Here is a 22,244-nt window from a genome sequence, read left to right as displayed (position 1 = left end):
TCAACCAACGTGGAGACAGACATAAAGAGACGCTGTACACACAATCACACTCCCCAAGCGTACTCTACAAACCGGGTCTAGGTACCCTTGCCCCTGGAGGGGGGAATTGCACCCAGACCCAGGTGGTGTTACCCTTTTCCCTGCGGTGGGGAGAGGCAGACCACCCCGACTCCGCAGCAGCAGGGAGGGCCCACACCCCAGACCGCAGTCGGACGGCCAACTCCTCCTACTAGCCCTCCCGCTCCAGCAGGCCGCAGAGAATGGGGGTGGGAGAAGACTCCAAACCTCCCTCCACCCGCTCATTGTAGTGTTGATGCATGTGTGTTCTAAGGTGCAATTAAAACCCAGGAGGGCATGGAGCTACCTGCCAAGGAGCAGCAGGTAAGCGCATAGTCCCTCCTGCTAACCCTCAATGACTAAGTGTATTTAAAATTGAGAGGTGGGCAACGACGTCAGGGGTGAGGTATACACCCTGATGGTGATTTGGACTCCGTGATTGTGCCCACCCCCAAGATCCTATATGTATGTGTAATGAGAGTGTGAATAATGTGAATGTCTAAGTTGTGGGATAAAATTGAGGCAGAGGCAGCCAGAAGGGGACAGGGGGGGGGGGGGGGTAGCCTCCTCTGCACCCTGGTGACATACCCCCACTCCAAGGCCCTGCATGTGTGGGTGGTTGTGGAGGAGCGGGAAGAGGGAGGCGGCTGGAGATGGGGAGGGAAGGAAGGGAGGGGCAGGTAACCCCTCCCTGGGGCCAGCTCCCCCGCTGACCCCAGTAGGCACTCCCACCCTCCGCGACCCGCCAGGGAAGGGGGGCCCAGGCCCATCAGACCGGGGCCCAGTGCAGTAGCGCCCCCCGGCTCCACAGAGCCCTGGACAGTCCACCCAACCCCACCACAGAGAAAACTGCACCCACCCCACCAACCACACATCTTCCAGACTACATAAGACGGTAAACGCCCAGGCTGAGATCTTCCTCCACCTCTCCTGTATCTCCCCCTCCTGCAGAGAGTTCCTGAGAGAAGAAAGCTCCTGCAAGATGTGACCATCCCCCCCACCAGTTGAAGAGCCCCCCAGGCGGCTCGATGCACCGGCGGCACCCTGCTCCAGGGCCGGGCCCCCATGCACCCACCCGCCCACAACCCCGGCAACACACCAACCAGGACCCGAGCCCCCGAGGCCCGGCCCGGGCCCCAGCCCAGAGACGGAGCGCCCCCAGAACCTCACGCCCATCCCGGACCCACCCAGGGGCAGCCAGGTTGCCAGGTCAGTAACCCGCGTCCGTCAGCACAGACCCTCCCCTAGCCCCGCTGCACGCAGCCGCGAGGAAACAGTCACCTGAGAGCCAACAGAGCCCTCAACCGGACGTGACCGCTACCCCGGGTTGAGCCCCCCAAGGAAGATGCCTCCGGGGAGCCCCCCGACGCCCTAAGCCTGTCCCTACCCCCTCACCAATCACAACAGTGAAGGCGGGACCAAACTATGACCCCCCACCCCCACTAGGTGATGGAGCTGATAAAAGGGGCCCAGAGCAATTGATCTAATGTGGTGGCAGAGGCTGTGTCAAGACTAATGTAATCTAATAGATAATTTCTATATTGGTTAGAATTAAGATTATTTTTATTTTTCCAGTTCATGAGGACTGTTTTCTTGGCTATGCATAGGGCAGTGAAGATCATATGGGCTATATTCTTTTCTGAAGTGACATTATCTAAGCTGCCCAACAAACACACTAAGGGGGAGGTTGGAATGTTACATTTCAGACATTTTGATAAGTCTTCACATATCTCGCGCCAAAACTTTTGCACTGGTGGACAGAACCAAAGAGCGTGGATGTAATTGTCTGGAGTATTGCCTTGACAGTGTGAGCAGTTGTTGGAAGATGTAAAGCCCATCTTGAACATCCGATGACCTGTATAGTGCACTCTATGAAGTATTTTGTATTGTATTAATTGCAGACTGGGATTTTTAATTAATTTAAAAGTTTTTAAGCAAATCTCAGACCAGAAGTTTTGGTCTAGGTTGACTGATAAATCTGCTTCCCACTTTGCAGTAGGAAGGGATATTGATTCATCTAATTTAGAAAGTGTTCTGTATATTTTAGATAATAATTTGGGGGATTTAAGAGTAAGAAAATGTGCCGCACTTAGTGGTGTTTGTAATTCAACTTGACTGAGGTTAAATTTCTTTTTTACTATGGATTTAATTTGTTGATATTCTAAAAACCTTGTCTTGTTGATCCCATATTGTTCAACTAGTCTGTCAAATGGAATAAATTCTGTTCCCTCTAATATATGTTCTAAGTATTTAATTCCTTTACAACTCCATTCTGGGAAATTAATCATATTATTGTTTTGTAATATGTCAGGGTTATTCCAGATAGGTGTACGTTTGCATGGGATTAATGAAGACTCCGTTATTTTTAGAAACTCCCACCATGCTGTTAGAGAAAAGTTATTTTTTATTTTTTATTTTTTTTATTTTTTTTATTTTTTTTATAGTTTCTAAAAATAACGGAGTCAAATCAAATCAAATCAAATCAAATAAAAGTGATTTGATTTGATTTGATTTGATTTGACTCCGTTATTTTTAGAAACTCCCACCATGCTGTTAGAGAAAAGCTGATGTTGATACTTTTAAAGCATTCATGTCTTTTGATGTTTGAGCTAATAAATGGTAGGTCTGAAATCTCTAGATCCTTGCATAGTGCCTGTTCAACATCTAGCCAGGGCTCAACTAAGAAGGTATGTTTTAACCATTCTGAGATGAACTGAAGCCTGTTGGCTAAGAAGTATTGGTGAAAATTAGGCAGATCTAATCCTCCTCTATCCTTGGTTCTTTGTAGCGTTTTTAAGCTAATACGCGGGGGTTTATCTTTCCAAAGGAATTTGGAAATATATGAATCCAGAGATCTGAACCAATCTTGTGATGGTTTGTTAGGGATCATCAAAAATAAGTAATTTATTTTTGGCAAGATCATCATTTTTATAGTGGCGACCCTTCCCATGAGTGATATGCTAATATCAACACTTGAGCGCTTATCTGATTTCTTTCTGACTCAACACAAAGGCATGCCATCACAGGAACATAACAGTATTACTTTGTGATTGTTTGAGCATCATATTACATCATTTGTCACCGTGAAGGAATTCTGAAGTAAGTCATGGCCACTCTAACCTGTGTTTTTTCAAAAATGCCAGAGAACCTGGTTTGGCTTTAAGTCCTCAGTAAACAGAGCTTTCAGACAGAAAGATAAATGTGAACAGAAACTATCAGCCTTTATCTGCCCGCTCCCTTCTTTGCTCTCTCTTCTTGTAATGGGTAACCAAAGCTTTCATGGATTCGAGGATGAGCCTTGGGGTCTGTGCCCTCGTCTAGATTGCGTCAACAATTGTTGGCAGAACAGCAAAAACCTCAGGTGGCAAAGAGATTCACGGGAATGTTCAGAAACACTCTTGATACGCCAGATAAACACACACAAACACACAGTTCAGCCATACACTTTTTTTGGCACCGTTCTCACTATTGTGTCTTATGTAAATGTGGGCTGAATAATGCATGGCTCTGCTCCATACGAGGGTTTGTAACTTGTGGAACAGCCCGCAGGCCTGGCAGAGCCTCACCCATCCTGTGTGGACTTCCTAAATGTTAAAAACATCACCTGGAAAACCAAATTTGGAGCTTCACTTTTAGACTCCAACAACACAGAAAAAAGTAAAGTCACTGTTCTGTTAATTTCAGTCTTTCCAGCGTTCAGCTGCTGAAAATGTGGATGTTCTGGCAGTATTAGTGAAAACATGTAAATGCAAAGTTTACAGTCAGTTTAATGAAAAAAGTCATACAATCATCACAGTTAATTGTGCTTTCTTTGCTGTCTGTGTTATATAAGTCATAGTTAACTTTTTTGTTTTGTTTTTTTTAACCTTTCTGCAAATCATGATCATCACCCGATGACTCATGAAATGTGTTCCCTTCACTGAGGCTGTTAAATGTGGTCAAAACCTATAAATTTGTCTTTCTCTGTCAAAAAAGACAAAAAAGGTTTTCTCCTTAGAAAGAAATCTGCCTGAAGTGAAAAGGTCAATATTTCTGAAACAATTTCACTATAAGTGTGAATTCTCTCCACTATGCTGCTCATATTTCCATTCGAGTTATGAGAAATTATCCAGTCAGTTTCATCAGAAGACTTGTTGATGCCTACCGGACCATCTGGGACATTTTCAGCGTTGCTCTGTCTCCCTCTGGTGGAGTTCAGATGGCATCTTCAAGCTGGCTGTAGAGCAGAAAGCATATTAAGCTTATCATAATTGTCTTTTTTAGCTGATCTAGTATCCATTTTCCCCGTAGCATATGTCCGAATTTAAAAGGATATGCAAAAATGTGTAAAAATTGTCATATAAATTCTACAAACAAATAAGTTAATTTACATGAAAATATTGGCTTGTAGCTTCCTTTTACATCTGCATGTGTGTTTGTGTGTCAGATCCAGGGCTCAAATGTAGGAATCTTAAGGCAGCACAGCTGAGTCAAAAAGTCTTCCTGAGCAGCACAACACATGACAGACAGGCAGTAAATACAGGCATTCTGGCAGAAGACAAGGAGAGACTATCATTATCTTTTTATAAGGAAAAAGAGCCAAAAAAAAATAAAAATAAAATCCCAATTAACATATGCACTGTATGTTGCAGGTTACAGTAAAACACACACACACACACACACACACACACACACACACACACACACACACACACACACACACACACACACACACACACACACACACACACACAATCATTAATTAGTGTGCCCCTCATCTGCATTGATCATTGCACTAATATGCCCCATGGACAGGCTTAACTTCCGGATGTCATCCAGTGGGGTGGCTCCCACTCTTCAATCACTGCTGCCTGGAGTTGCTGCTGAATCTGTGGAGGAGAAGCTCTGTCACTCAAGCGACTCTACATGTTGCAGGGCAGGCAACATGCCTGGTTGCCTGCCCTGCCACGACCATTTCAATGGCACGATCCCAGTAAGGTTGCCCCAGTTGTGGCATTCAATAACAGTCAGGCGTGACCTAATCCCAAATGTTGGTTATTATTATAAAAGCACATATTTTCCCACGCAACTAGTTTTTCTAATAAAAAAAAGCTCTTTCAAAGTTAGGGCAAAAATACAGGTATCATTAGTTATTACTGATACATGACATATAATGATACACATGATATAAAAGGATACTGGGAAAGCCTGGAATACTGTAAATGTAAAAAAAACAATGACTTTAATATATCTCTAAAGGCCTTTACTGAAAAAAAAATTGTATTGATTGAGTTAGCTGTAGGATAAACATCAAAATAATTCAGTTCAGTGTAATTTATACTGCATAATATAACAACAGCAATCACCTCAAGGATCAGTAAGTTACATGATAGGGTGGGGCAAGGTCTCACAATGGGCTCACTTGAAACCTTGGCTGATGGAGATCCACACTGGTTTTCACACCTTGGCTCATGTGATTAGGCAGATGATCAATAGTGGGTCCACGACCCTCTTAGGAATGCTCCCAATAGGTCTTAAAAATCTGACACGCTCTACCATTTGCCCTTAGATCTGAAGGAGCTTTTCGGATGAGAAGTGAAATATCTTCAAGAAACTTAAAGAACTACAGTCACTTTTCTCTCCAAGCTCCTTAGTTTACCATGACCTGGATGACTGAGAACCTTCACAGACATCACATACTTAAATGTGAGGCTTTATGGACAAGAGCTCACCTTTTTAATAAGACAACACTTCTAGTGATCCTGGTCAATCAGAGGCCTTTCCATCAGCTGGGTCAGTGCAGGATCTCACAAAAACCAGACTAGATTGGATTAAAGGGTAATTTGTTCTGTTTTCCCTTTGACAGCATTGAAAACTGGCGAACACATAAGAGAGACTAATGCAGTCTTAGTGCCTAAAAATCATGCTGAGCACTACTGTCACTACTGTAACCATCACCTTCTCAAACACCAGTGGATTAGTTGGTTTTGCAAGTTGGAAAAATCATGATAATAATAATAATAAAAATTTAAAATAAATAAATAACCCTAAAACATTGCAGTAAAGTATTGTAAATGTCATTTTGTGCTACGGGGACTGAATATTTGACCGAAAAAATGAACTTCCTTGTTTTGTATCCAGCAGGGAATTTTGTTGCATTTCATTACCCCTCTCTCTCTCTCTCTCTCTCTCTCTCTCGCTCTCTCTCGCCCCATTCATTTCCTGTTAAAAATTAAGCCAGAGTCTAGTTCCTTAAAAGTTGTGAAATGTGCATGCCTTTCTGTTTATTTGCCTTGCACAAACAGCTGTTCCCTTTTGTATGCAGGTCCAAACAAATTAAAACTCTGCAGATACCTTAATCTAATTTTAGACTCAGGCCTAACATTGGCCTAAAACTGGGTTCTCTTTTGAGTTAAATCAACAGCAAGTCATAGAAAAAACAACAACAACAACAACATCAACAAGAAAACCCTTTTGCCGTGATGTTACCAGCTTCACCACATGAGGGCAGCAGACCTACATCATTTCTTTGTGTCCACATAGCCTTGTGTCTCAAAGAGATGACTAATGACCATGTCCAGATATGGTCATCTAGTTGCGGAAGTAAGCACCAAATATACATGCCATTCCAGGAAAGAGACTATTTTGAGTTACAGATTAATGTTTCAGAGAAGGCTGGAAGCTAATAAAAAAACAAAACAAGAAGTCACGTTATAAATATGCTGTTGTCGGTTTTAAACGGCGAGCCCTTGAATGTGAATAACATGAATAACTGATGCATTCACGTGACTCTTAAAAAACGTGACAGGGGTCTGCAGCACATCTTGTAGCCGTTTCTTGCAGTCATCAATTAGTAACCATGATGTCTATGTGTGCTATGTCACGTACCAGAAGACGGTTGAAGAAGGCAATGTCCCCTAGTGGTTAAATTTAAACACGACATCTAAATTCAGCTCCAGCTTGAACCATCTGTCTGTATCGTCTGGGTGTTGTTCAGACGCACTAATCCACATAAACGGGCTATATACTGCCATGGATCACTGTTTACCACATAGCTTCATGTCTGACTATGCAATACTTCACACTTACTTAAGGAGGTGGATCTTAGGGAGAAAATAATAGGGAGAAAGATAATAACAGTAAGCATTTCTTCTATTACTGTTTTCATCCATGCACTTAAATTGGTGGTGAACCACTCCTTATGTTGCTCTCTCTGGAGCCAGTTGAAGGGCCCAGAAAGGACCTTTTAGTTGATTTTGTTGATCGGTGAGTGAGACAGAGTATTCTCCCTGGCGCATTCAATTTCAATATTGAACAAAAGGGTTGTGAAATTATCTGAATCACAAACAGCAAGTTTAAAAGGGAACATGTGTCTCAAAGAGAGAGTATAGATGAACCAAACACCTCATCTTATTACACAGACAGCCTGGATCGCGTAATCCATGTAATGGGCAGGACAAACAGACTTGTTGCGTTTTGTATTTCATGCACTCTGTCTGTATGAGGTGGTGTCAGACACAATAGCTGCTGGTAGGTTGCATCATCAGCTAATTGTGACCCAGGAGATACACTTCTCTGGCAGGCGAGTAAGAGGGGGCAACCGAATGTTTTTGTGTGTGTGTGTGTGTGTGTGTGTGTGTGTGTGTGTGTGTGTGTGTGTGTGTGTGTGTGTGTGTGTGTGTGTGTTTGACTGAAAGCCCACTGCCTCTGCTGTTGCTTCTGCTTCCACCACTGCTGCAATCACCTGCAATCCTTTCAGCGCCTCGCCACTCCTGCCGGTTGCCTGGAGACGGGGTCGCCTAGGCCACTGAGCTAATGGTACTGGGAGCAGATGAGGAGGAGAAAGATGGAGACAGAGATACAAAGAGAGGGGAGTGGGTTAAAGAAGAAAATGGGAAGGAAGGAAGGAAGGGATCAACGAAGGAGAAGCTACTATATTCCCGGAATGGTGAAGTGATGAGCTTCATTTGGCCCTCATCACTGTCTGTCTTCTTGTAGTGCCCTTGAGCAGGACATAGAATCCTTGGTTGGTTATTCAGTGTTAAGCCAGTCAAGTCATATCTGACTGTAAAATCAGACAGGCAGGCTAAAGGAAATTAGAGGGACAGATGTACCTCCCCCACCTTCACCACCCTGTATGCAAACACCAAAAAAAAAGAGAAAACCCCATAGATGTGAAAATTTGTTTTCCAGCTTACAGACGACGTTATCAGGCCAGCCTCTGAGAACAAAAGCAAAGCATCCAGAAAATGTACTCTCTTAACAAAATTCATTCCACAGCCTTGCACTCTGAATAACAAGCATGTTTTGATGTCTGTAAAGAACATACACGCAAGGACGGTCTGAGCACATCGTGTGAAAGACTTTCACATGTTTTTAGGGCTAAAAGAATAAATTTAATAGCAGATCATATTTAGATGAAAGGCCGTCACAAGCAGTACAGAGTTCTTGTTCCCATAAAAGCTCTGTGTGTCTGTCTGGGTTGTTTGAATTTCTGATAAATTGATTTCATACTCTTTTCAGATTTTTAGACTGAGTTAAAATTAAGTTCTGGCTTGAACTATTTTTGGTGCGGTTAAATGTATGAAATAACCCAAGTTAGTGATATTAAAGTATAATGAACTCCACTCAAGGGTGGGTGCAAGACTGAAGCAGATGGTGAATAACATACACAACATGCTGCAAGGGGAGGAGGTGGTGGGAGATCAGCAGTAGGCTTACCGCTGCGTTGACACAGCAACAATGTCAATGATTGCTCACCTTTGCACCATGGTGTGTGCACATGTGGGAGGGGACGGGGTGGGGAGACCTGCTAATTGATTTCATCCCTCAGGAAAGTCATTTCATCATACTTTGTGTTTTTAACCCTCGTCTTACGACAGCCTTACGGCAGCCACTCTGCACGGAGACTCACGTCCCAGTGGGAAATTATTAGCTCCTGTGTGCATGTGTGTGGTAACATGTAAGGGAAAACACATGAGAAGTAAAATATATATATATATATATATATATATATTTTCATATTCAGATAGGGAGCAGGCCAAAGTCAGCACTTTGTATACAATAAAATTGTCTTGCAGACCTCCAGTTACCAAGCAACCCTTTTGACCTGTAAATCACCTTATCAGAAATGCACTTACCTTTATCTCTTCAGTGGTTGAAGTCCACAAAGGCACATGCTTTGTTGGAAATTTCACACCCTGGATGACCACACTTGGGTGTGTCCAGATGGGGTCAAAAGGTTAAACCAGTTTGTTTGGTCAGAGTCAGGCTGGAGGTGCTGATATCCACACTTTCTTTTCAGAATGTAGAGAAACTTGTCTTTCTCTGCACGTTTACACAACCCCACACCATGTTTGTGCCATTCACGCTTTGAATCTCATCACTTTTCCAGTGATTTACTTATTTTTCAGCATTGTGTTGTTTGCAAATTTCTGGGACCTCAGGGCCACCTTTACTTCACCAATTTCTCATACGTATGAACTCATTTCTTTTTTTGTCCAATCATTTGTCAGGTTGTGAAACAAGCCAAACAGAAAAAAAGTTACAATGTAACAAATTTTATTGATTCAGAGCACCTAATGATCAATTTGCTCGGGACAGTCTGGCCACACAATGTTATTGTGACAAGCTGAGTGAGTCACAGAGGACAAAGTGTTATGCAGCAAATACAATCAGATAAACGCCCATCTTCACAATCAGCACTAAAAAGCTGCCATTTATGTGCAGGAATATAAGAAAATACAAGACAAAGACTTAAATATCAAATCCTAAAGTTGTAAGACAGTAAGACAAGAATTGCACCAGAACCTGACGCGTATCCATCATGCTTAACAAAACTTCTCAAAACACTTTGCAATATAAAGCTCTGCTTTTTTTGTGATATCCTTTTCTACTTTTTTCTAGAGTCACGACTGTGGTTTCTTCACACATAAAAACTGCTGAAAACAAAGGTAAAAAATAAATGGCAAACTTCACCAATAAGTTACATTACTAGGTCATTATATAAGGCATACAAAAACAACATTCCACACAGTAACGCGGAGCTTAAAATGAGAAAGTGTCAGTCAGTGCAACAGTTACACGATGTATAAAACCTTCTGAGGTACAAAGTTGTTCAACTCGACACCAAACATTTTACGTTGGCCTAACATCAAAATTCTAATTGGCCTAAATCAAAAATCACTGTTGCATTGCAACCAATCACAAGTTCTCATCCTAAAAGGAAATGAAACAGTCAGTGTTCAGGACCCTTTTGTTTTTTTCAAGGCACTGTCCAGGTAGGCCCGCATGTTCTCTCTGTGGGTCTGGGTGAAACAGTGGCCAATGACCTGCTCCAATTTATCAATTCGCCTCCGGAAGCGGTCACGGTCTCGTGCCATCTCTTCCCAGTGTCCTTTACGAGACGCCTGCCGCGCAAACGGCCAGGTCCGCAGGACATGGAGTTTGACAACAGGAGAAAATCGAACCTGAAATTCAGAAGAATTATATTATAGTTTATTGAACAATACTGGAAGTCATATGACGTTTAAGTGCTTGTATTTAGGGATCATAAACTCTAAATATCTAAAAGCTACATTTGAGTCAACTCTTTCCAACTCCAAGTACTGATTTTTCTAATATGACGTGACTTTGTCCAATCATAAGACCTTTGTGCTAACTTTGCAATACTGCTGCAACTCGATACACATGGAAGTCAGTCTCTCCTGACTCGCTGGTGTCACATGACTGGCTTAGTCATGACGACCAGTGTTGCTAAGCGAAAACAAACAACTCAGCTTAAGACACTCAGTCTGGAGGAAGGAATAAACAGTTATCTTTATCTCTGTTTCACACACACGCAGTACATGAGTCAGCAGTAGGCCCTCCTCTTCATGATATTAACATTCTAACTTTAAATATGAGATCACCTCCTCTTCTATATTTGTCTGGGTCAGGGATGGGCAACTCCAGACCTCGAGTGCAGGTGTCCTGCAGGTTTTAGATGCGTCCTCGATCCAACACAGCTGATTCAAATGGCTAAATGACCAAATCAACATGTCTTGAAGTTCTCCAGAGGCCTGGGAATGAACTAATCATTTGATTCAGGTGCGTTGACACAGGGTGATATCTAAAACCTACAGGACACTGGCACTCGAGGCCTTGAGTTGCCTACCCCTGGTTTGGGTCAATGAACTGAGTGTGATTTCTGACAATATGTTTACACACTCATTCAGTTTAATATATTTAGCCCACAGCTAAAAAACAATAATAAATACACCAAAACTTTTGTATTTGGGTTCCTTTAACATCTCCATGTGGAAAAAGTGAAAGAATAAAAAGAAATTATCAGACAATTACCTTCTTCTGGGTGGTGTCAGCCTTGCTTTCTTTCATCTCTGAAGTTGGTGTGGGTGTTTGTCCAGATCTTTTCCAGGGCACTAGTATAGTCTCTGGATGGGAGTGATGCTTTGTCTGTCTCTCTGGCAGCACAGGCTTCTGGGGTGCTTTTGCCCACTTCTTTGCTTTTGTGGATGAATTTGGTGTGTGGTGAACATTAAGAATATCTGAATCATCGTCTTGCAGGAGTGTTCGTTTTGGAGAGCTCTGAAGGGGTGCCTGGAAGTTCAAAGGGTGGTAAGGGTCATCCTTTAGGCAGAGAGATTTCCACAGTGATTCTTCATCCTCTTCGGATGAAGGGGGGATGGTGCTCTCCTTCTCCTCTGTGTCTGTGTCAGATTTTGGGGTTTCGCAATTAGATAACATGGTGGCTTGGGGAGCTGTGCTGCTGATTGTGCATGCAGTGAAACACATGGGATTGTAAGGGTCTTCAGGACTGCTGAAGAAGTCCCACAGCCTCTCACTTTCCTCCTTGTCGATGTCAGGGCTCGAACCATCCGAACTGGCCCAACTGCTCCAACTGCTCTCGCTGTCGGAGCGACAGACCCAGTTCTTTAGGCCCTGAGACCCCATCATTTCCTCACTGGCCTTGCTTACGGACATGAGGTCGGTGTCGCTACAGTCTTTTACTTCACTTTTTCTTTTACCCATATCTGTGTTAGTTGAAATGCAGGCGGAGAAAAAGAAAGGGTTGTAAGGATCACTGGATTTTGACAGAGATTCCCAAAGTGCTTTACTTTCGTCACTCTCAAATTCTACTGTGTTCTGGTCTTCCTCACTGCTCCAGTGAGAGTTTCTATCTTCTTCTGATGTGTCCTGCTTGAAAACTTTTTCCTTGGAAATATCCCATTTGAGGTCTTCCTCACTATTTTTTTGGCAGGTGTCGTTTGAACCCGAGTCCTCGCCGCTCGACACAAAGAAGTTCCAGTCGCCAGGGAAGCCCATTTTCCAGCCAGATTGGTGTCCCAGAAAGATGCCCTCTTCGTTGCCAGCTGTTCTGGACACAAACTCATCCACAAGCCCGCAACACAGGTCGTCAGCACGGAGACTGGACAGCAAGGCCTCAGCAGTGGATTTCCCAGCAAACGGGTCACCAACGTCTGCACAGAAGTTGGAGAGGGGATTTGAACCACCAACCATGTTGTCTCCCTCAAACAAAGAGGTGAAGAGGAATGATTCTGTTGGGTTTGTGGCTGTGGTCATGTGCTGGATATGCTGACCAGTCTCGTCTGTGATTCTCACGTGAACCTCAAACCTGAACATTTGGAAAACTGGAAGAAGAAAACAAAAAAAGCTTTTAAGTACAATAAAATGTAATCAAGTTAAATTTTCTGAAGAAATAATTATTCCATTCATGCTATGAGGCCAAGACAAGGTTTGTGTTTGTACTGCAGTTTTATGTATTATTTCAAAGAAGGTTTACTGAGTGTAACATACAAGTCCGTGTGTTGTACTTCAAGTGTTTTACAGGAAGTGTTACTGTGATGTCTAAACAATGTTCAAATGCTGAAAACGCACGTAAACATTGCGGAAGTTGGAAAAGAAACACCATCTACAAAAAATAAAAAATAAAAAAATCGAGGAACTATTCAGACAGTAAAACACAGCATAGTGTCAGCCCCATAGAATATTAAGTTTGCTAAAAGGTATGTCGTTTAATGAGTTACTATATTAAAAAAACTAAACATATCTTACACCTACACAGTGGTCTTATAATTTCCAACATCAGTAAACACACCAAAGGTTAACCTTAGCAGCTATAAAGTGGGCGTAAGACGCAAGGAAAAAACTTTTGATTTCGTCTCACTCTTACCTGACAGGAAAGTGTAGTAAATGACTTGAACCAGCAACCGAAGCTGTTCCCACAGCACGGTGAGTATCTGTTTAGTCCACGGCAGAATAGCCATCCCTCCGCTGCCAAACCTTTCCATCGCCGTCCGCTCAGAGCTAGTCTGGGAACCAACAACCGTAGCCATTTTCACGTCTTTCTTCTCGAGTTTCGGCGACTGTGTTGAACACAACTCCTCACGTATTCTGGTATTCCTCGTCGAAAACCAAGAGATTTCGCGTATTCGTCGGTGACAGATATGCGTCGATGTTTTGTCGCTTCATTTTTCGGCAAGACTGTGCCATTTTTTGGTGTCCTTCGTCAAATGTTCTCATGTATTTTCTCCATGTTCTTCAGCTGTATTTTCGTCGTTGTAGTAGCAGGAGTTGAATGTCGCGAGGTTGCAACACTCCCGTTAATATAAACATACTGACGTCACGCTGCACCGTGATTGGACAGAGTAACTGTATTCGCTTAGATCCCTACTCGTCTGCTAACTCCTCCCACAGGTAACGTAACGTGTGACGCATAGAAAGTGCCCGTAATTTCCTCAGCTTCCTGGAAAACCCGGGTTTAAAAGTGAATTTAGATAATAACGAAAACTTGTAGAGTTTCCCAGAGATAAAAACAAAATGTATAGAGATTGCAGCATTTCATTCATGAATGGACTTTCACTTTCCTTGCGTGACACGTTTTTTGGTTGTTTTCCTATACAAACCTATGTATAAAAACAAAAGCCTATTGGTTAGCATAAAGTGATGCAGAGAAGAAATGTATTTTTGTTAGATTTTACTCTCACTTATTCCACCTTTTGTCCCAGGGAAGTGGAAAAAGAGTTAACTTTGGAATTAATATTGAAACATTAGGCGCAAATTATGTTTTAGAGTAGAAACATCTGATGAGTAGCAGTTGTGCTCAAAAGAGTTGTCACGCTGTTATAAACAGACAACACTGGAGTGCGCTAGCTCTTTATGTTTTGTGTTTACATCCACTGCCTACTGACCAATCAATACTCCAGAAAATAGCATCATCATTCCTAGAAGATCCCTTGGACCTCTGCAGGGAGAGAAGGAGGGAACGTCATTCATCGAATGCAGTTTAACTTTCCTTTTGTGACACTTTCTTGGTTGAATAATTTCTTTTTCAAACCCATGTACATAAACAAAAGCCTATTGTTTGGCATAATGTAATGCAGATATCAAAGCAGGGAGATCAGTGCATAAATGGCAATGTACTCAATCAATGTATTTTTGCTAAAGTGTACTTTCTATGTCATTTATCCCACATTTTTGTCTCCTTTGAAATGGAAGAAGAGTTAACTTTGGAATTAATCTGTGAACATTTAGACACTGCAAATTATATGTAACAGTAGACAGTTTCCCAGATGAGCTTCATATATACATATAGATGTTTAGACAAATTTAGTTCTCAATTTCTTCTTTCTCTTGGCAGCAAGCGATATTCCAGTAATTTAATTTAATTTAAAAAGAAAAACACCTACACTGTACTTGTTGACTTCATATAAAATTGTGTATGTAAACTAAACCTATGTTTGAATTATGTTTTTTATATATCATCTTTACTCTCAAACCCTTATTCAGCACAGAGTTTGCAGCTGAGAAAATAAAAAATAAAAACTGTTGGGAGCAGGTTAAGCAGCGCACGCTGATTGATCCTTTTATTCACAGCATGTTTTAAAGTGGACATGAAACACTACATGTAGGGGAGACCGGGGATAGTTGTAACATTTTTGACATTTCTGTCTGTAAATTGAAGCTCTTTTAAATTATGTTATTTGTATGTCTATGGGGATATATTCTGTGTGGGTCTTTAGTGCTAATGTTTTAGCCGTTGGCTGTAATGTTAGCTAGTCTGGGTCAGTTGTAACAGCAACAGTCTGGGTTAGTTGTAACAATGCAAATGTTACAAGTTGCCACACTATTACTTTAACTTATATTAAACAAGTTGGGGCAACGACATCAGCAGAGAGAGGTTCACTGGTCGCATTTGTATATGCAGTTAATGGTAAATGGTAAATGGCCTGTATTTATATAGCCCAAAGCGCTTTACATATCCAGTCATCCACCCATTCACGCACACATTCACACACTGGTGATGGTAAGCTACATTGTAGCCACAGCCACCCTGGGCGCACTGACAGAGGCGAGGCTGCCGGACACTGGCGCCACCGGGCCCCTCTGACCACCACCACCAACGGGTGAAGTGTCTTGCCCAAGGACACAACGACCGAGGCTGTCCAAGCTGGGGCTCGAACCGGCAACCTTCCGATTACAAGGCGAACTCCCAACTCTTGGCAACACAATTCCTCCACTGTTTGTGTTCCCACACATACATTATGCAGACCACTGTGTCAGAGATGGACCAGTAGGAAGTGGAAATAAGTCAGGATGGGTGCAAGAAACAGATTTCCTCATCTTTCTGAAGCACTTTGCAAACCACACCAAGGTAAGCCATGATAAAAAGTAATGGAATTGCCATGCTGGTGAACAACTACATTTTTTCAGCTTCATTGTTATGTTCAAAATTGGTGCAAGAGTTGTAGGTTATAATGCCCACTGAGCCAATGAGGCCAAACTCAAGGAAGACCAACCAAAATGAATGAAATATTCAGTTGCAGAAATTTCCATAATTTGTCTTTTTTGGGGGGTTGGAATATGTTCAAAAGCTAGATTTCTGCATTCTGTCACACACACACACACAGCTACATAAATGGCTCTAAGTGCATTCATGTGTTGAATAAACAAAGATTACATGTTAATGTTTTGTTAGTACCCTTATTTCATTGTGTTACATTTCACCCCAGGATATGTTACAACTAACCCAGACTATGGGGTTAATTGTAACATTTCACTCTTCGTGTTTGAGACCATACCATGCAATGGGTAATTGTGCTGCAGAGAAAATAGCTGCACTATTTAATAGCAGAGACATGTAAATACTTTGCATTACATTTTGAATCCACTACCTTAAGTTTGATGAGTTTAACTGCAAAGCAGATAATGCTATTACAAATTGAAATAAAGTAGAAAAACTTACTTTTTGGCATATAAATTACTTTTTTTCGTGTTAAATTGTCTGTGTTTGACAAAATATGCTGATTTTTCACATGTGATAGCAGAACTGAGTTGGGCATGCACAGGATGAGTCACATCATTTGAAACTTAGCCCTGATTGGAGAAATTGGAAGTGTTACAACTGACCCACGTTACAACTATCCCCGGTCTCCCCTAATAATTATTTTATAGAAGAAAGCTGCAGCGCTAATTTCAAACAGATGAACACTTTGAATATGAGACAGGATAATACCACAAAAACCCAGCATTTATTACTGGCTGAGCCTAATTAAACTGATGTTATGCTTAGATGTCAACAAATGCATCGGTGGAGGTTCTCCATCCTTTCTTTGAGTCAGACCAGTGATCGACATTCAGTTTGAAACCACAAATGGGGTTGGGTAGGTTAATTCAGCAGCAAAATTACTACTCCTTCTGCTTACCTATCCATTTTGATCAAATTTGGTTAAATTATACACACTAAATCTGTAAAACCAAATACTTATTTAATTCTGATTACAACAGCTTAATATTTCAAAACCGGAGGTTTCTTCCTGTTAAAAGGGAGGTTTTCCTCCCAAGTATTGCCCCACTAAGTGCTTGGTCATAGGGAATCGTCTGCTTGTTGGGATGGCCAATACTTCAGAGCAGCCATTGCCAAAGAATACTGCAGTCCACTTGAAAAAAATAAAAAAACAAAAAAACCCTGAGGCCCACCGAATCTTAAATCTTCACTCTGATCAAAATACAAGATAAAGTGATGAATTTCCTTGAGAATTTAATTAGAAAAACATCAACATCATAGGCTGTTGGTTATAAATTGTTAAAGCAACCCAATCATATGCTAAGTGATAAGAGCAATGTGTGACCCACTAGCCAATGGGACACAAAAGTAAATTTAACTTAAAGTAACATCCTCCTATTAACAGTTTTAATTCACTTTTATATAAATCAATGAATGTATATAAATATGAAATTGTACATACTTGTAATTTCAAACTGCAGATTTGCACCTCACACTTTGGGAGCCCCTGCTATAAGGGGAACCCCCCAACCCTGAAAAAACCCTATATGATTTTGAACTTGGGCACAACTTGGGTGTAGGCCCAGTAAGTAATCACTGTGTTCAAGTTTCACTGTTATAAGAGGAGCAGCAATGTGGATTATGGAGGGATCAATGGGCGGACATCTTACCATTGCATAGCTTCATCAGTCTTTGCTACATCACGTTAACACAGACAATTTAAATACAACTTACTGTCTTATGTCACGATGAATAAACCAATATGAACTAAATGTTGTTTGTAATTCTTAAAAAATACATGCAAAGGCCTTTGACACATGGCCTGAGGAAATTCAATGTCACTTCTAGAATCAAGTCTTTTAGTATCTTCCACATATCCCGCTTTGCACACTGATGCTACAAATAGAATGAAACCTCAATACTTCAACTGTTTTGCTCTAACCGCTGGGTAAATTTTAATAGTTAAAATTATATAGTTACATCTTCGATTATTTAGTACTTCATTTTTGTTTAAAGACACAAGCTTTAAAAAGAGATCCTGAAATTCCTCATAAAATGCTGTGAATGCAAACTACTCTTCGTGTATTCAGCTGCTAGTTAGGAGCTGTATGCCGGCCTGTTTTCAATGGTACCCTGTGAAGTACCTATGATCTCAAAGAGGACCCAAAAACAGCACTGTTGGTATAGATAGTATTGCGAATGAGTATCTAATTCAAAAGTAATTTTCTTAGTAACGATTACCTTCCGAATATTGATTTTTTTGTGACAACCCTGAAGGGATCCTACCTTCCCAAACACAAACATGAGCACGTCGGCAGTGTTTCAGGTAGGTCTCAAAATTTGTGGCCATCTGAACTTATAAAAGTCTAATAAAAATAGTGCTTACGGTGTTCCTTTCTTCAGTTTAAATTCCCCACAATCAAATTAGGACATACTGGTTAGTAAAATGTGCAAAGACCCAAATAACTTCTCTAAAATCAGTCTGATCCAGGGTGGAATTTGGCCTTTGCTTAAAGAAAAGCTACTCCACTTTATATTACATTAAATAAACAGAAACAGCCACTGTGGGGAAAAACATTACATTTACAGAAAATTAGAATATTAACCTTTGGTTTAAGTTAGTGAGCTGATAACCAGCTTTATGTGACCTTTTATCCTGATGTTGGTAAGTGATGATGAAAAGTGCCCTGGGTATGTTGAACTTTCCCTGTAGTATAGGGCCCTGCTCTCAATGGGCATGTATTGCTGCATTTGTTTTCCCCTAGGTGGTAGAGCAGGTCACCTACTATTCGGAAGGTTGGTGGCTAGACCAGTCTGTGTGCTAAATATCAGTGGGCAAGAGTCTAACCCCAAGTTGCTCTTCCATGAATCAACTGGAGTATGAATGTGTGTGTGTGTTACAAAGCACTTATGTAGAAAGAGCATTAAAAAAAAAAAAACATTGCTCGTGTGAATGAGGCAAGTTGTGTAAAGCGCTTTGAGCGCTCAGAGTAGAAAAGCACTGTAAAAGTACCGGTCCATTTAAATGTATTCTTTTTTGTATTCGGTGTTTGGCCTGTATTTCAAGTGCATCTCTAAATCTTAACATACACACAAAAAGACAAACAAACAACTCCCAATTTAAACGGTTTTATTAATCCAAAAGTGTAGAATTTATGCCACCAGAGCAGAAGCTGTAGAGGACTCACTGTAAACAGAAAGGGGAAAAAAACATTAGTAAACAAAAACCTTTGACTTAAAAACAAAAACCCATTAAATCTTCATATATATTTTTTTTAGGGGAACAAGTATAACCATCTCTTTCCTATTACTCACTCATGATTTTTACTTTGTTGTAATTATTTCTTTATATTCAAAATTAAGTTCATGTTGGCCACATAAATTACAACATGCTTAAAACGCCACATGTGCAAACCTACAAAACTACAGCTGAATAAAAAGGACCAAGTTGTCTTTTTAGAACATCAATGTGTCCATCCACACTAAACCACACATGTACACAAATAGTTTCACTGTGTGAAGGGGACTGGCAGAGACTGCACCAAGTAGCTGCTCTGCTAATTTACCTCCAGTTTTTCTCTAGCACAACAGAAATATCAATACTCCTAATAAACAATGAGGAGCATGACAATGAATTGTGCACTTCCATGTATACACTTAGTGAACATTACAATACAGTTAAACGATTAGTGTTGTAATAAAAACTACCATTTGTGACAATTTTTTTGATAACAAACAGGTAACCGACTTGCAAAAATTAAATTTTCCGATCCAAATAACAAGAAAAGCATCTCAAAAGCATCACAGATACATACTACTTCCAGTTGGGGGCCAGTACTCTCTTGGTCTTGTAGTAACGGGCCAGCCTGTGGATCCTGCTCTCAATGAGAATCAGGCGGAACTTGGCATCCTTGTCCTGCAAATATAACAACAACGTGTTGCATTCAATTCCCATTATATTTCAAATTGCTTGCATTCCAAAGAATAAAAATCCTTTAAACTGTTGATGACAACATCAAAATTACATTTTTAATTTTACATGGAAAACAAACTTATCTTCCAAGTTATGCTATAGGATCTTGTTCCAGGTCATTGGCCTAGCTTTGCTGTACCTTTCTGTTTCTCTCCAGGTGCTTCCTGACCGCCACAGCCTTCTTGATGAGGTGGTACAGATCCTCTGGCAGGTCAGGGGCCAGACCCTTGGACTTGAGGATCCTCAGAATTTTGTTGCCAGTGACAAAACGTACTTGGGCAACACCGTGGGAGTCCCTCAGAATAACACCTAGAAAGGTTTATAGACATGATAAAACTGAAACAGGCATGGGATTTTGCCAACAAATTAAGTTTTGCATAAATCTGCCAAAACAGTCTTAAAACAGATTTAAAAAATTCCAGAGAAATGAAGACTGCATATTGATTCAAAAGCAAAACTAAAATTTTTTCAAAGTGAGTAAATTGTGTTTCCTGGATTTATGTAACACAAGTGGCATCTGGCTAATGTAATTTTCCTAAACAGAGAAAGAGTTGAAGTTTTCTCTGAATGGCATCACATTTTTTTGTCACTGATGACAAGTCATTTTATTCAATGATTGTTTGCACAGTAAGATAAGTTGGCAATAATCTTTGTAGGACTTTTCCAAACGTTTTGATTTGACATGAGTTTCTGTGGACCCTTGAGGCCTGTAGCTATCAGTCAATAGGAAAATGTATACCTGCTCCATCTCGTCTTTACTTTACTCACAATACAGACAATCTATCCTAATTTGTAAATATCAGAGAAAACAACATACACTTCTTATTGTATTATAATGGCTTAGAATGACAGTGTAAAAACTTAAGACTAGACAGTGTGTAATACATCTGGTTTACATTGCACTGAAGCTCAGAGGACAAAGAACAACAAGAACATGATAACAGCAACCCCAACGTTTACAATTATGAGAAATTCTGAATTAAAAATTACTGCAGAAATTTAGCATAATGGTATCAACATCATGGTCAGCCAAATATCTGGAAGGGCATCTAGCACAAGTAATGTGCAGCCAAACGTTTTTAAACTGCTCAGCAATATCTGAGTCTGCCAAAAGTTGTGAACTGAACTGTGGTGATCTTCAATTATTATAGTCATGTCATGTAATTAATCTCAACATCTGCATGTTGCAGGGAAGAAAACCTAAACTAGCACTTACCAATCTGGGAAGGAGTCAGACCCTTCTTGGCCAGCTTGAAGATCTGCTCTTTGACATCATCAGATGTGAGCTTCAGCCACTACAAAAATGGGGGACGGTATTAAAATAAAGGACGCGTGTTCAAAAAATGTGCAATAATCACTTCGCTTTAGCGAAATATAATGAATGTGTACTCACAGTGGGAACACTGCGCCTGTAAGGCAGAGCTGACTGGGACAAGCCCTTTCTGTAAGCGAGAAACAAAATCCCGTTAGTAGTGAGAACTTGACAGTTTGGTCAGAACAACGCAAAAACTATCGTCAAGTCAACAGGGGAAAAAACGCTAGGCCGGGTTATGCTCGCTTCATACTAGTGCTGGCTTACCGATCATGAATCTTAACTAAATGATCAGTTCACAGTAAATTAACTTTATCAGTAAGAAGAAACACGCGTGACTTAAACTTTGCAAGTTATACATTTATATGCAACATGATGTACAACTCGGGGAGTTAAAATCGTTTCGATGCGCAAATGTGCTAACTTGGCTACCACAAGCTAGCTAAAGGAGGATGTCGACTGACTGTGTGCATGTAAGTCAATTTCTCACTTTTAGGTTGAATCCCAGATTTCATTTTTGACCCCAGTCAGCCACAACATGTTTAGAAACTATCTCCTGCAAACAAAACCAGTCTACAGAAGGAAAATACCAACTTTAAAAGACAAAAAGAGAGCTCACCCGGGAGCGTGCATGCGACCCATGATGGCGGTAGAGGAAGAGAGGCCGCACACGCGACAGAAAATGGTATTTTGCGCCTGCGTCGGAAATGACGCAATGACGTAGACCGGAGTTTTGTTGACGCTACCTGACGTCAACAAAACTACCCTAGCTCAGCTTTTTAGTATCGCCCTCATTCTTCTTCAGTCTGACTGAATACTTGAGTTTGTAATAGCTGAACAACGATACCTTGTAAAGGACGCTAATTTTTATCACACTGAAACCGCTTTAGTTAGCGCCATTTTTTCTCAATTGAAGAAACTGGCCACTGACATGTGAGCGGAATTTGTGGGACACCAAGCTCAATATACATTGTGGAGGTAAACACAGACAGTGGTCCACCGCAACATACGATTTTTTCGTAAAATAGCTTCTCTTCATATCTGCAGAAATTAAGGTATTTCTCATCCAGCTGTAGTGTTATGTAGTACTGTGCAAAAATAAAACGGGAAATGGGAGC

General features: G+C 41.0%; 2 protein-coding genes and 1 non-coding gene across 4 annotated transcripts; all 3 read right to left on the bottom strand.

Moving 5' to 3' along the window:
• Positions 1 to 9,586: 9,586 nt before the first annotated feature.
• LOC147325129 (uncharacterized) lies at positions 9,587 to 13,680 on the bottom strand. Of its 2 annotated transcripts, XM_086299452.1 has the most exons (4): positions 13,229 to 13,680; positions 12,636 to 12,686; positions 11,377 to 12,515; positions 9,587 to 10,505 (listed from the first exon to the last, which is right to left on the bottom strand). In XM_086299452.1, the coding sequence occupies exons 1-4, from the start codon at positions 13,389 to 13,391 to the stop codon at positions 10,281 to 10,283; spliced, it is 1,578 nt and encodes a 525-aa protein (XP_086155578.1). In that variant the 5' UTR covers positions 13,392 to 13,680; the 3' UTR covers positions 9,587 to 10,280. The 2 variants fall into 2 exon arrangements, with proteins under 2 accessions (XP_086155578.1, XP_086155577.1); XM_086299451.1 differs by having other exon boundaries at positions 11,377 to 12,686; positions 13,229 to 13,673.
• Positions 13,681 to 18,954: 5,274 nt separating this feature from the next.
• Positions 18,955 to 21,853, bottom strand: rps13 (ribosomal protein S13). Its single transcript, XM_086299450.1, has 6 exons — positions 21,746 to 21,853; positions 21,208 to 21,256; positions 21,031 to 21,109; positions 19,954 to 20,123; positions 19,657 to 19,757; positions 18,955 to 19,028 (listed from the first exon to the last, which is right to left on the bottom strand). The coding sequence occupies exons 1-6, from the start codon at positions 21,766 to 21,768 to the stop codon at positions 18,995 to 18,997; spliced, it is 456 nt and encodes a 151-aa protein (XP_086155576.1). The 5' UTR covers positions 21,769 to 21,853; the 3' UTR covers positions 18,955 to 18,994.
• Positions 19,352 to 19,484, bottom strand: LOC147325128 (small nucleolar RNA SNORA19). The gene has a single exon (XR_015130671.1). It is a non-coding gene; the product is annotated as a small nucleolar RNA SNORA19 (small nucleolar RNA).
• Positions 21,854 to 22,244: the final 391 nt, after the last annotated feature.

The sequence above is a fragment of the Aulonocara sp. 'chitande type north' Nkhata Bay genome, linkage group LG7 (assembly GCF_057382095.1).
Source record: "Aulonocara sp. 'chitande type north' Nkhata Bay isolate Kocher_YH1m ecotype deep benthic linkage group LG7, A_spYH_male_GT1.1, whole genome shotgun sequence".
Taxonomy (NCBI): domain Eukaryota; kingdom Metazoa; phylum Chordata; class Actinopteri; order Cichliformes; family Cichlidae; genus Aulonocara; species Aulonocara sp. 'chitande type north' Nkhata Bay.
This window is presented reverse-complemented; position numbering and strand designations above follow the sequence as displayed.